Genomic DNA, 15,034 nt, shown 5'->3' on the forward strand with positions numbered 1-15,034 from the left:
GGAAACTTTACCTATGTATAGCTAGCCTCCTGTGATTAGCCACGTCATGTAAAGTTAGCAGTGCAGCACTTCTGATTTAAAAGCAGCGAGGGGGTTGCATTGTTTTAGGGGATATTTGTTAATTGTTCAAGAGGAGCTCCTGTTTCATGGTTATAACTCGGCAGTAATTATATGGGAAGATGTCAGACCTCGGGGACTGGTTCAGAAGCATCCCTTTCATCACCCGGACCTGGTTTGCTGCCTCGATTGCTGTTCCCTTTATTGGGAAACTGGGATTGATTGATTTCAGGAATCTCATGCTGTTTCCAGAGCTGGTTATAAGCAGATTTCATGTAAGTGTATCTTGTTTGTGTTCACCTTTGTGTGTTGGAGTAGCTGATACGTGCCATGGTTGCTTTGTTTTCGATGTGAGCGATTAGTTAGCAGGTAGCTAGCTAGGCTAACTGAGCAGGCCGTGCTGTGTGACAGCCAATGAGAGGGCGATACGCAGGAGCTCATTACTTCCGGATGCTGTCAAACTGTTACTTAATTTAGCAACACTGAAATTAGGGTTAAATATAACATTACAACACAAATATTAAGTTACCAACCAGAAGTTGTATTGTAGCCGGAGTGTTTTCGATGTTTGCTGAAATAAAACCAGTGTGTTCAGGTGCTGTAGCTTTGCATGCGGAGAAAGTATGTTGTTATCATTATTATGGGACTTTCCTACTTGGAAATGAGCCCTGCGGGAAGGCTTTTACTTTGATATCACTCCGCATCTTCACTGAATCCGGACAAACTTACCTAGAATATGATGCAATATGAATATACATTTGACTTCAAGTTGAACTATTCAATAACACATTAAATATAATATGTATAACATGTAACTGTTTTGCCACTTGGCAGCCGAATAAGACATTGACACTCAACCATATGATATAGCCTACTGTCGCTTAGTTATGATGTAACGTGATACATGTCAATATAACTAAATGGTAGTTAAGTCAGAACAATGTTAAAAGTTCCTGAATATCCTTTATAGTCCCGCTTCATACACTAATTATAATTTGGAAACCTCTGCTATTTATCTGATGGTAAAAGATTGCTGAGACCTGTTCTGTTTAAAATGCACCTTAGTTTGTACGACTGTCACTATTATGCTGTCTTATATATCTTCAGAGGGGAGCTGTGGGATATTCAACTCGGATTTTAAACTTACTATAGTTAGACGTTTTTTTTTCTCCAAATTCAAATGCTATAAAGACCACGAACAATATCAGTGAATATAGAATAACAATGAATTCTCATTTATACGCTGTTATATTATATTATGGATATGGATGGACTGTTATTAACGAGAAGTGAAATTATTGCTGCTGAATATGGTCAATATGTCTTTAAATGAAATTTAATAATTTAGTCTGTATGATGAAAAACGTATGCAAAAATGCCCATCACAATATGTGGGAGTCCATGGGGACATCTTCAAATGTAACCCTTGACTTGCAAAAGTTCTTCAGAGATGGTTACGTTTGGCATTGACCTTTAGATGGTTGAGGTAAGGTTAGGGTGTCGGGCAACAGGTCTCACAAGAGTTTTAGCAAATCTAGTGCTTCCATGTGGTTACAGCCAACCTAAACTGATACACAACAACAACAACGCAGAAAATAAATACTTCCTCAGATTTGATAAACTAGAATCGTAGAAGGTTTGCCAATTTTGGTTATTCAAGCACTGAAAAGATGAGTTGAATTTCAACAAATATTTTCAACTGAAAATTACACTAGATACCTTTTTCTCTATCGAATATTGTAATGACATCCCTTGATTAAAAGTTATTTAACACAGAAAAGGCTCAGCCCTTGGGCCACCAGTTACATTCCGATCTGATCGGCATCAAACAAAACCTTTGAATCTACCTGCGAGGTAACACTGTTCAGAGGAACTCCAGCTGGAGTCTGGCGCCACTTTTTCTCTGTTTAGAAGTTATCATCTACAATCCACATGAGATGTCATTTGTCTTACAAGAAAAACCCTTTAAAGTCTGGATCCTTGCGCGCGCGTGTATGTCTGACCACATTATACTTATGTCTCTTCTGTTTGTTTCAGCTCTGGAGACCACTGACTGCTACCTTGTATTTCCCAATAACCCCTAATACTGGGTTCCTGTACCTGGTCAATCTCTATTTCCTCTACCACTATTCTAGTCGGCTAGAGACAGGTAAGCCTGGCCCCGGTGCTTACACACATGCAGTCTCACACACACACACACACACACACACACACACACACACACACACACACACACACACACACACACACACACACACACACACACACACACACACACACACACACACACACACACACACAAATTGTCTTGCTAAACCTTTTTTCTGTTTTCTTCTCCAGGGGCTTTTGATGGCAGACCTGCAGACTACATCTTCATGCTCCTCTTCAACTGGATCTGCATTGTTGTATCCTTTTGAAACTGGTTCCACAAAGCACCATAACTGTTTTTGTCACACTTATCAATTCATCATTTAAAAACCTCCTGTTTTTAAATGATGAATTGCAATCTACCTTCAGCCTCTAAGGTCACAGCTTGGTTTTCTCCTCACCATCGATCCTAGCACTCTGCTGCCTTATTAGCCCCGCTGCATTTCTATCTCATCGGTGTCCTGCCCCCCCCCCCCATTTCTCTCTGCAGCACTGTGCCATGTCAGGGTGGCTCTGTGCCAGTGGCCCAGTGTCAGTCTACCCCTGCAGAGCAGAGAAACCTAATCTAGGTCACACTCGGCACAACCCAGCCCACATCTCAATGCTGTCTTTGTGTTCAGCTTCCATTGTCAGCTTGCCCCGCCTAGTTACAGAAATTGTATGCGGCAAATTTGGACAAGATCCTGTTTTCCTTCAATCTAAACCAAGTGTTCTGATTGTATTGAGACTGGCAAATTGTGGGAAAAGGTGGGGGGGGGGGGGGGGGGGGGGGGGGGGGGGGGGGGGGGGGGGGGGGGGGGGGGGGGGGGGGGGGGGGAAATCAGTTGTGGGAGGTGGAGAGGCCGAATTGGAGGGTGACCGCCGGCCGATGTTGGGATTGGACCTGGCAACCCTCAAGTCCTCAGCTGTTCTAATCTGAAGGCTCCAGCTGTATTGTATTGTGTTGACCTTGACTCTTACTATAGATAACCGGGATGCTGATGAACATGCGGGTGAGAATTCTCCTCTCTGTATTTATACCACAACATCAAATTATGACCAATATACTGTATATAAAACATAAAAATAGTCTGCACTTATCCCTTGAGTCTCACATAATAAAGAGGGACAGTTAAACTGAAGGTTTAACTAAAACTTAAAGTTTAGGTTGCACCACAAAGTAACACATTAACATGAGCTTCACTTATTGCACACATCAAATCAATCCAATTTATTTTAAGTAAACGCACAGTATTCCTGCCAACATTTGCTCTTTTTAAATGCATTGCAATAAAAGTAAGCTAAGAAACACCTCTCGCAAATGTTAGAAGTCATAATGCATCGTAGATGTCATTTTTACTTTACAAAGAGTTTATCTGATCATATTAGTGTAAGCATTATGAAACGCATTAATTAGGTTGTCAGGCTTCTCACAATAAGCCCTTCATTTTCAATGCCACTTTTCATAAACCACCCATAACGTTTTTGATTACACAGCTGTGTTGTTGATGCTGTTTGTATTAACATATTGTTTGTTTATGTTTCCAGCTGCTGATGATCCCCCTGATCATGTCAGTGCTCTACGTCTGGGCTCAGTTCAACAAAGACACCATCGTGTCCTTCTGGTTCGGAACACGGTTCAAGGTGCGTAACGGCCTTTTGTGGTTTGGACTGTCAGCATTATTCAGCACAATATTTACTACCTGAATGTGAGGCTTATTCTAATAATCATATACATTATATTTCCTGTAGGCACATTATCTACCATGGGTCATCCTGGCCTTCAACTTCATTATCGGAGGCTCGTAAGTAACATTTAAAAAATTAGTAATCTGTACTGTAGTACAAACATAAATGTATTGTCTTTTAATGAATACAGAATGTTCCTGTTGTCCAAAGTAGGGAATAGCCTGTTAAGCCACATTAGACATGTTTTAACTGAATGTTATTTCTGAGGTTTGCTAAACTTTTCCTGTATTGTGCAGGTTCGTAAATGAACTGACAGGGAACCTGGTGGGTCACCTGTACTTCTTCCTCATGTTCAAATACCCCATGGACCTGGGGGGACGCGCCCTGCTCTCCACACCTCAATTCTTGTAAGTGTTTTGCAACTGTTGAATGAACAAATAACATTAAATGACATGAAAGTTTGAATACACAAGTAAACACACCTTTACGTATTTCAACTCTGCTGCTAAAGCCTTACTTGGTCTGTTATGACGAGTAGCTAATCGTTACCAATGTAAGATAGATGGAAAAATGCAAGATAGATTTCAATGCGTTACAGGGAGTATATCTTTCCTCTGATAACACCATAATGACACTCTTTTACCGTTTACCCCATTACTAACATTACTAACATTACTAACATTACTATTTGTGGCCACAAGACACATAGGCTGGATTCAAAGATGATCATACACGGATAACAGAACTTTTTTTACAGGGTTAAATATTTTTAGAGCTGTTCTGTATTACCTCAAGCACTATTATAAAACATATATATAAAAGTCAACTTGAACCATCTGTGCTTTGAAAATAAATGTAAGAAGTGATTTCATTAGATGGAGAAACGTAGGTCAGCCCCCCCCCTGCACTGTAACACTACACATAACAAACAGAACTGTGTGAGATTACCCGCTTCCTCGATTTGAAACGTTACAACGTCTCTCCTCCTCTCCCCAGGTATCGGTACTTCCCCACCAGGAGGGGAGGCGTGTCGGGCTTCGGAGTCCCCCCCAGCAGACCAGCTGTCCAGGAGCCACAGGGGGGAGGAGGAGGAGGAGGCGGCGGGGGAGGAGGAGGAGTATTAAGAGGACGTTACAACTGGGGCGAAGGCTTCCGCCTGGGGGGGGAATGAGAGACCATCCTTACCCCTTTTTACTCCCAGTAACAAAGCTATGGGGTTAAAGTGCTTTTTCTCATTCTGCCGCTTGAGGGAAAACCTTGACTTAAAATTCATTCATTTACATTCATGTTTAGTTTTGAGGGAATTTGAAAAGGCACACACTTTATACCCAAGACGGCAGGACTCAGACTGTGGCCTTAAGCCCAATTCACCACAAACAGCCAGCTCTACTCTTACTGAGGATGTGTCCATGTGAAGCAGATAGAAGGCAATATGAATAAATCGTTTTTTTAATGTGATGATTCTTGATCTCCACTCCCCCTTTTCTGTCTGTCCTCCTCCTTCCACCCTGACATTGGAGATGTTGCAGCTGTACTCCAGCACGCTGTTGATTTTGTGTTCCTCACCCTCTCTCCTTCCCTCCCTCCCTCCTTCCCTCCGTGATGCAGTATCAGATTACATTGTAATTACCAACGCACTGCGAGGCTGCTCTCAGCTGAACATGGGCAGAGCTATTTAGAGAGCACTGTTTCTAGGTCTGATTGTTCACGGGTGTAAAAGGTTTTTTTAAGCCTCTGTCTTAAGATTTGATCTCAACCAAAATACGGTGAAGATGGGATTTTTTTGTAAATATAACAGTTGTTTATTGAAATGACAATCGAGTCTGAGTTTGATTATCATAATATCCATGTTCCCTGAATGCAACACTGGGATTTTCAGGTATGTGCCAGTTCTGCTGGTCGAAAATCACTTTGCCTTCATGTACAATATATTAATCATTATCAAATATTGTTCTATTAATGTCAGAAAATGGCCAAAAAGACTGTTTTGTCCAATTCAACAACCATAAAACATAAAAGGAACTCACATTTAAACTGCTTGAATCTATAATCAAACTAGGTGATTAATCAACTCATTGTATACTCTATTGACTAATAGTTCCAGCTTGAAATACTAAATATAGCTTTATTGGACATTATGCTAATGTGGTGATGCAAATTAGCTCCATTGGTTGAATGTGTTGATTTGCATTCAAACCAAGTGCACATAAAGCTAGAATAATGCCCAGAAGATACATGGAAAGGCCTCAACAATCCTAGGTAGAGAAGGGTGTTATCTTGGATGAAATAAACAAAGCTGCTCAGGCATTTGATTAAAAACAAATCAGGATTTGAAGATGCAAAAATACCTTGGCACAAACCCAGATATCGGTGACAAGCCATTCTTGAAGAGATGCCAAATCTATACTTTCTCAGGGTTTCTGTATAACTTTAATTGCACAAAGATAATTTTGTAAAAAAAAAAAAGATGCAATTTCGGTCAGTTTTCCTGTACCTTGTTCAAATCCAACGTTTTTGATGCAATCAAGTTAAGCCGGAACACAAAGGCGGTTTTGTAGTCGGTTGTGTATTTATTGAGTTACAGCAGACTTAAAGTAGAAAATGAAAAATGCAAGCAGTTCCCATTAGCCAATAAGATGTACAGTATCTCAGAAACAGCAGCAGACATTCAGCCAGCACAGCCATACACCTGCTGTTCAAACCAGGTTCAAATGACAGTTCAACTTTTTTTGCTGCACATATTGCAAGCGCTTGCAATTTGACCCAATAATCACAGATATCCCTTTTAAATCATTTCTGAAAATGAATTGTTAAAAATGAAAATTGTTGAAGCACGTGCAAGAAGCTCATACCAGTTGTGATATTCCAATGCATGTTTTCTTGAGAACAGCACAGATCATTTCTCTTTGTTAATGTGGAGATTCATGAACCACCATGTCAGGTGTTCTGAAGCGACTGTACAGAAATCAACTTAACCCAATCCATATTTGAACACAAGGGCTGTTCTAAAGCCGCAAAAGCCAAGGGGTGTTCACAGATCACTGGAGCTTAAGTTGCTTTATCATGCGCTTAAGACTTTCATTCAAGAATATTTCAAGTTTTTATAGAAAAAAGAAGTGATAAGCTGAAATAATCTTCACCAGTTCTCTCTGAGGCAGAAAGCAAATGTCAGATAAGAGCAGAAAAAGGCAGCATGGTGCGATAACACAGACACTCAATGTGATTTATCATTTCTGTATCGTGTTACGATTGCCCGAAACTCGAGGACTCCTAGCGTCCCTCGAGCACGTCTGACTGATTTTCACCTAGTCAGCGTAATTCTATGAGCGAGTCAGGGTGACGCTGCAGGAGAAGCGGAAATGTCTCCCAACAGTTTGAGATGAAGAGGCATAGCATGTAAATATCTATCACTAACACAGGGATATATGCAAGTGCCATCAAACACTACTCAGTGAGTAGTCCGCAGGTGCATGATTTTCAAAAAATAGGACTGATTTTCAGCAAATAACACACTATCATACACTTTGATCTTAAAACAACAACAAAAAGGTTTGGGGGAACCAGTCTTTGAATTTTTCTTTTAAAAATTTAACAAAACTTGCCCTCCCAGTAAAACTGTACAAACTGTTTTTGTAATACAGAAAAATATTTACAAGGGTCCTTCTTTAAAAAAAAGAAAAAGTGTAGTAGTAAGAACAATGCATCAAGTCCAGCTTTGGCACTCCTCTTAATGTCAGCATCTGCCCACACATCTGTCAGTGCTTTAACAGTGGAACTACAAAGTCCCAGGCGCTTTGTGATGACATCACAGGCAGACATCACTGGTTCCTTCCACACTCGATTGGACTGGACCTGGAATAGAACCAGACTGGAATCAATACATGGGCTGAGTAAATATCACTGTACTGCTACCTATTATCAAATCAAATACATTTTAGTTACAAATTTGAAATTTAAACAAATGCGTGGGATGGTCGCTGTGAAATTCATAAAAAAACCGAAATGGCTAAATATTGGTTTTGTATGAAATCACCAGAAGAGGCTTTTAAAATCATAATGAAAACTTGAAATGTTTTTCCATATTCCTCAAATGCATTATAGTTTTCCATGTGGATGCATTATTCGAGTAGAAATAAAAATGAGATTAGCCAATTAGCATTTGCATTTTCAAATACTCGTTTTGGCACTGTGTGTGTGTGTGTGTGTGTGTGTGTGTGTGTGTGTGTGTGTGTGTCTAAATGTTTAATGCTAATGATGGTGTGGGTCCAAATATCATCCTGCCATCCCAGCATGCCATCTTTTTTGAAGGGCCAATCGGAGGTAATTACCACCTAATAACTTCCTGGGTAGCTGGAGGCTGCAGCTGTGGCATTTTAAAGGAACAGTTCACCATTTATTTTTCAATTTTCTCAAGCCAAGACACACAAAAGCAAAATCCATCCAAAGCAATATTAACGCCTGGTGCTTTTAGAAATGTTTCACCAAATCAAATATTTGCTTTTTTTCAACCTACTCTCAACCAGTGACCCTCCCAGGCTGCTCCATGCTCAGGACTTCAGTGTCTGTTGCCAGCATCGGTCTCTCCACTGCTGCATCGCTCTCCTCCCCCACTGCCACGGTCACCTTTACCCACCTGACAAGGGAACAGACGCAAAGTTTAAACACAACCAGAAAGACTTTTATAAACACATTAAATGCTTCTGTGAAGGCTGTATACACCATACTTAAATATTAAGTTGATGCAACAAATAACACATGCTAAGAGTGTATCCATAACTTACCCATATGGTGCTGTATTGATAGACTGTTTTCACACAAAAAAAAAGTAACTCCTGTGATATCCATTTAAAAAAGAAAAAATCTAAAATTGGCAGTGAGCTGATATTTTTTTGTCTGTATAACATTACACTAGAAAAAGAAGTGTAGGGTAAGCGATGGCTTTCCCTCTCTCTACCCACCTTCCATTGTCAGCAGGGCTGGAGCTGGTCTGGTCCGGTCTGGTCCGGCTCAGGTCCGTCACACTGTGGGCTAATCTGTCCGTCAACCACTGCACTTTATCTTGGTCGGACAGCTTGGAGTGCTCCGGTGCAGCAGCTGCGCTCTCACAGGCCTCCTCCACTGCACCGACTGTTGTAGAAGAGAAAATATGCACACCCGAAAAACACAAAGTGAAACATGGGTATAAAACACTGCACGCAAAATAAACAATTATTCTACCCTCAGCCAAACACTCACCTTTCACAGCCTTGACTTCCAAGGAATCCCTCTTCTCAGAACTCTGGCCGTTCTGTTCCTGGGCTGATTCCTGCGTCTCTGCCAGCTTTTGGTTCTGGAAACTTTCCATCCATTCCAGAGTTTCACCGTTCTTCAACGCAGATCGATGGTCCTTGAACCAACGGACGATGTCGGTGCGTCCGAGGCTCATTTGGACCTCCAGCTGGCTGTACTGCTCAGGAGACGGCCACTGGGTCCGACAGAACACCTGCGGAGACACATTATCTCATCAATTGTTTTTAAAAGGAAATGTCATGCTCATTTTCAGGTTCATATTTGTATTGTGTGCTTCTCATTCTGCCTGTGCTGCAGCACTCAAACCTAAATAACAAACTACAGGTAAGAGAAAACCTTAAAAAGCGTAATAGGGCCTCTTTACGCAAAGCACCTTTAACGACACAGAAAATATCAGGGAGACCCCTGAATGTTCCTTAATGTTACCTGTTTTTTAAACGTTGAAAAATAACACAAGCGAAATGTATTAGAGAGATATTAGAAATATATTAAAATATCTGCCCCACCCTCACTTAGCTGCAATCAGCAGATACATAGCCTAATATATATTGGCAGATTCTGATTACTGTATTCAGAATATTATTCAATTCGTCATGGAATATATTCCTTTAACTGTTTAACAAAGTCAATGTGTTAATACAAGCTATTGGGAATACAGATATCTCAATATCTGCTGGATGAACAGCGAGAAAGGGAATACAGAAATTCAGGATCATCAGAAGATTTATTGCATTTCTTTAGAATCTTATTTAAAATCACCTGGTGGTAGGAGAAATAATGCATTAATATGTATTACAAAGTACTTCATATTCTACCAGTTGTAGAAATGCATGTATGTATTAACACATTGCAGAGGCAGTCTGTGTTTCAGAGCATAAAACAAGTGCTGCTTCTTCAAGAGACTTCTCATGGATATACGTTCCATGTATAGGTTTTGTAATCCTATGGGATACTGCACTTCTATAACCACAACACTATTCAGCTCCTTTTCCTGAGTTTGTCAAATATGACCTTGTCATCACGCTACTGTGATATCTCACTTCTCACATCCAAGTACCAGCACATCTCATCATTTACTGTTGTGATGCCCCTGTGGGTTCATCTGGAGAGGGTGTGGCTGTGCTGCATCCAGCCTCCTTGATTGCAGTAACTGCAGGGCACCTGGGTCTGATGCCCTGCAGTTATTTAAAGCCTCTGCTCCTCTCTGTCTTCCCTCTGCTTCTCCCTGCAGGCACCCCGGTTTTGTTGAGTATGCTATGAGTTTCTTCAGTTGCTTCACTTTGTGCACTTCAACACTCTCACACATGTCCATACAATCCTCACCCTGCATTTACACTACTGATACCACTGAATTAATTTGGTTGATTTGAATGTTTTGCTTAAATAAACATATTTTGTTAAACGTGGATATGGTGTGTCTCCTTTTTGTTGTGGCCTTTTGAGCCAGGTCATAACACTGTCAATCACACAGATTGTTCTCAGGCACCAGCACTATACGTTCTCAGGTTTAATTACTTTTACACATCTTCTCACGCACAAAAAGTGCCATGTCCTGTTAATTTATCTCTTTAAAAGTGACAACTCATTAATGTACTGATACCATTAGCAGCCCATCTGCACTCGTAAAGGATTCAAGCTCATAAAAACACACTTCATCCCAAGATCTAAAAGGCACATTTCCCTTTTTCCTGAAGGGCCCTCTGTAGATGTAGATTGTTGTTGGGTGAATTGCAGAGTTTTTGAGAAATCAGCCGTGGAAATGTCTGCCTTTTCTCAGTATAATGGATCCAGAAGGAGCTGCTTGTGGTTGTCAAGGCGTCCAAGAAATACATTTGAAAAACTCAACAACAATATCTCTTTCCATAAATCATGACCTGAGTATTAAAGATAATCTGCAGACCTTGTTGTGAGCAGTTTTATGAAGGAACCCATTTTAAAAGGGCTCCTGCTCAATGGAAGGCAGGTGTACTTTGTTGATACATAGCAATACATCTAAACGGGAACAAATATGTATTTTTGATTTTTCATGGTCCTTTCAAAGTTTTAATTTGTGTCAGATATTAATACATTTTCTTCTAATAAGTGCTGATGTAGACATGTCTGCGTCTGCTGTTCTCACCTCTCTTAATAGGCCGAGGGAGAAGCTGGTTATTGGAGCCGGGCTGGTGGAGGCAGACAGGATTGGGGGATGGGGAGAAGAGGAGGAGGAAGATGAAGTGAGGATGGGAGGGGATGCTGATGAGGAGAGGGTGGGTGGCTGAGGGGAGGAGGCTGCGAGTACAGGAGGGGAGGAGGACGACGATGAGGAGGAGGAGGAGGAGGAAGGGGAGAGGACAGGTGGATGGGGGGAGGAGCGAGGAGGCTTCCAGCCGTGCGACGCCCCGTTCAGCAGCGCAGCCGGCCGCTCCTCCGTGCTCTTGGCAGACATGGAGAGTAGAGCCTTCTCCATGTTGTCCCTCAGCGCCCGGCGCTCTGAGAACCAGCAGTCCACCTCCGTGTGGGACAGCCGGGTCTCCTGGGCCAGCAGGGCTACAACAGCACAGAGTTCAGAGGATCAGATGTCACACCGAGTGGAAGGCTACCTCAGAAACCTGGGAATTCATTCTCTCTCAGGGGGACTTAAACATGGGCTCATTAAAAACATTTCTGCTATTCCTGTCTGCAGGAACCCACCAGAGCCCCGCAGCTCCTCTGAGCTTAAAGAAAATTAAGTCACATGCTAAGAACTTGTATGAATAGAAGAAACACTACTGGCATTTTTAAAGTAATTTTCAATTCCAAGTTATGAAGTGAGGGTCCAACACTTTACAAGAACACAACCCACTGCTTTTCTAACTACCTGGTTTCCACCCAATTTATACAGACAGGAAGTTTTTAGTAGCTTCTTTAAATCTTCCGTTATATTTATTCTCAGGAAATGTACATTCTAAATGGATTTTGAAAACATATCTGGCTTCATTAGCTACTAACTTGCAGGAAGGCTATCATCTCAAACCCAAAGTCTGATTCTAATGCCGGGACAATCAGGAAATAAAGAAAAATAATAATCAGTTACGTAATTACAATTAACGGCGCTGCTAGACCCCAAGGTTAATACAGGTGTGCACCTCCTTAATACTCGCAGAGCAACAGTTTTGATGAACATTTCGTTTTTGAAATGCTTAAATAAATTAAATATTGGCTGTAGCATTATATTGTTTTACGTAAATACAGGTTGTGAATTTTGGAAAAGATAACATTTATTTTCTCAGTAATTTGGACTTTACCACGCTCTGTTATTGGAAATGTTTTGATCACTGCAGTTGAAAACAACCCAACTCACCTAAACCAATCCATATGCTATTCAAAGTAATAATATAATATGTTTTAAATCCCATCGCTTCTCTCTTTCTTGCCACTCTTGTGATATATTGGAGCCGGGCTGGTGAACATGGTTCACTGAGAACTATACCTGCACACACTAGTCTGTGTTGAGTATGGCGTGAGTGTTACATGTTGTGATCATGGATGTTGCCCCTCGTTTCTGTTATGTGCTCTATGTGACATGTACTGTATATAGTAACGTGTGTTGTTTATTGTTCTCTTTTATCCTCTCTTATCCTTACGCCTGTATCTACTTGTCTTTCATCCTTTTTATTTTATATTTTTTACAATTAATGCTGTAGATATATTATGATTTTAAGGGTGTCTATTACCATCTGGCCGGGGACAACAGCTGGAAATTAGCCATGTCGGCTAAAGCTGCTCCATTTACTGTTTTTGTGACAGTTCATCGATGGGGACTGTCCACGACACTATAAATAAATAAACTAAACTAAATATCCAACAAACCAAAGTAAGACTGAGCTTACACCAATTCCTTGACTCTTTCCATCCCAACACTGTGTTATATGATTAAACTCATTGCCTTGTGAGGAGTTCAGTGGAGAGTCTTTACCTAGCTCCGCCTCTGTCGGCGTGCTACTTCTCTGAAAGCTCTCCTCCAGCGCCTTCAGCTGTTCTGAAGACTTCCCCTTCACCCTCTCCAGCAGGGGGAAGTGGCTGGGCACCGCCTTCTTCACAGCACCGTCTTTAGGTGCTGGGGTCACCTCTGCTTTCACCAGCACCGGAGGGGGAGGAATGCCTGTAGAGACAGAGAGAGAGACTGAAGAACCAAAATATGGAAGGGCCAAAACGGGTCATTTATTTAGCTAAATGAAACGGCACTTAAAAATACATTATCAACAGACTACTGACCACGATTAGGAAACTTTGCTTTCCTGTACATTTGTTTCTAACAATAAAACCCTTCCTCTGAGAACCAAAATAAGCTTGTTTCTGACAAAAAGAACGATGGCAGATTTTTTTATACAGGCAGGGTATTTTATCATTTCAGATTGGTGACACTGATGATATCACATACCTTTGAGATTAAGGAGCCTCTGTTCACTGAACCACTTCTTTATCTCTCCTCTGGACAGCCCGGTGGTCTCTATCAGCCTGTAGATCTTTAACATGAGCAACAGAAAATGAAATATAAAGTGTGGGGGTTTAACAGTGATGTGTTTTAGAAAAAGAAAAAGCACTAAATTCGAAATTAAAAGCAGCTACAAAAATATGAATACCAAAAATCACTCAAATATATTTTTATCTTCTAACGCATTGCAAGAAATGTCCTTTCACTCACTTATTCTTACCTCATCTTCCTCAGGGAAAGGACACTGTGTGTAGCTGGCCCTTAGCACTGAGAGCTGCTCAGCTGTTTTGTTGGGGTCCACGGTGAAGCTCAGAACTTTGGGCGACGCCAGCTTGGATGTTGCCATGGGCACGGAGATGGTCTGAATGATGGAGGGTCGTTTACTGTCCGTAGTGATCCCAGGGGAGGAAAGGGGTCTTTTGAGCGACTGTGCCACCTGCGGTAATTATAAAGGAAGGTGTTCAAGTCAATGCAATAAAATACAGATAGTCGGATAGATGCGGTACAACCCCCATGTTTCTACTCTTACACAGCCCTGTCCCATGTATAGTTTTAATAATCAAATAAAAGCAATTCTATCAACGCTTACATGTACATATAGATAAATTCAATCTAACAAAAAAATACAATTAATGAAAAGAAAAAAAAGATTAAAATAACCAAATAATATATATTTTTTCGGTTTTAAAAGCTACAATAGGTCAAATATACATTATTAAAGAAAAATATATATAAATATGGGGCGTCCATTTTTTGCTAAATAATGTTTAGGGTCTTTACTGCACAGATTAAGGGTTGATGGATATTTTCCTTCAATTTAAGTAGTATTTATACTGCTTGATTATAATTAAATTAAAAATACACGACCAACGAATGCAGAGGTAGCAAATGGTTTTATGCATAGTGCAAACATATCTAATAAGATGATAGAATGACTGCAAAAAAAAGTTTGGATCAACACGAGACATACATTTAGCTAGCGTTAATGTTGAGGAAACTTCTGAGCAGAAACTTCTGACTATTCCAAAACATTAACATTTCTGGGTTTTGTACCTGGTTAGCCACGGTGAGGGCCAGCGGAGCGCAGGTGATCGTGGAGCCGTTGGCCACAGGGGTCAGCACCAGGCTGGTCTGTCGCAGCAGCTGGCAGGGCAGAGACTGCAGGACGGAGGCTGCCGCCTGCATAGCTTTAGAGGCTGCAGACATGTTAGAGCTGAACTGAGGAGCTACCACGGTAAAGGTCTGAGGCAAAGAGGAGATGGTACCGTTGAACATCTTCTTCCTGGATTCTTCCACCTGAGATAAAGGGAAAGCACTTGTTATAAATTGTATTTAATAATCTTATCCATATTTATGGCTGCTATAGTCATTATCTGCAGTAACCTGTATTCTTTTCAACTTATCCTAAATCAAGCA

General features: G+C 41.0%; 2 protein-coding genes across 4 annotated transcripts in view; one reads left to right on the forward strand and one right to left on the reverse strand.

The window, feature by feature from the left end:
- Positions 1-5,690, forward strand: derl1 (derlin 1). Its single transcript, XM_034207645.1, has 8 exons — positions 1-332; positions 2,095-2,206; positions 2,398-2,462; positions 3,171-3,197; positions 3,733-3,828; positions 3,937-3,989; positions 4,170-4,280; positions 4,870-5,690. Exons 1-8 carry the CDS (start codon positions 180-182, stop codon positions 5,042-5,044), a joined length of 792 nt encoding a protein of 263 aa, XP_034063536.1. The 5' UTR covers positions 1-179; the 3' UTR covers positions 5,045-5,690.
- Positions 5,691-6,419: 729 nt separating this feature from the next.
- The window catches only part of zhx2a (zinc fingers and homeoboxes 2a), a 33,999-nt gene continuing 25,384 nt past the window's right edge, over positions 6,420-15,034 (reverse strand). For all 3 annotated transcript variants that reach the window (XM_034207644.1, XM_034207643.1, XM_034207642.1), the window contains exons 5-13: positions 14,672-14,914; positions 13,839-14,054; positions 13,565-13,649; positions 13,100-13,285; positions 11,282-11,691; positions 9,109-9,355; positions 8,832-9,000; positions 8,387-8,506; positions 6,420-7,725 (exon numbers count right to left, since the gene is read on the reverse strand). In XM_034207644.1, the coding sequence (XP_034063535.1) occupies positions 8,389-8,506; positions 8,832-9,000; positions 9,109-9,355; positions 11,282-11,691; positions 13,100-13,285; positions 13,565-13,649; positions 13,839-14,054; positions 14,672-14,914 (1,674 nt within the window). In that variant the 3' untranslated portion in view covers positions 6,420-7,725; positions 8,387-8,388. The remainder of the gene's footprint in view (positions 7,726-8,386; positions 8,507-8,831; positions 9,001-9,108; positions 9,356-11,281; positions 11,692-13,099; positions 13,286-13,564; positions 13,650-13,838; positions 14,055-14,671; positions 14,915-15,034) is intronic.

This window comes from Gymnodraco acuticeps, unplaced genomic scaffold (assembly GCF_902827175.1).
Source record: "Gymnodraco acuticeps unplaced genomic scaffold, fGymAcu1.1, whole genome shotgun sequence".
NCBI lineage: Eukaryota > Metazoa > Chordata > Actinopteri > Perciformes > Bathydraconidae > Gymnodraco > Gymnodraco acuticeps.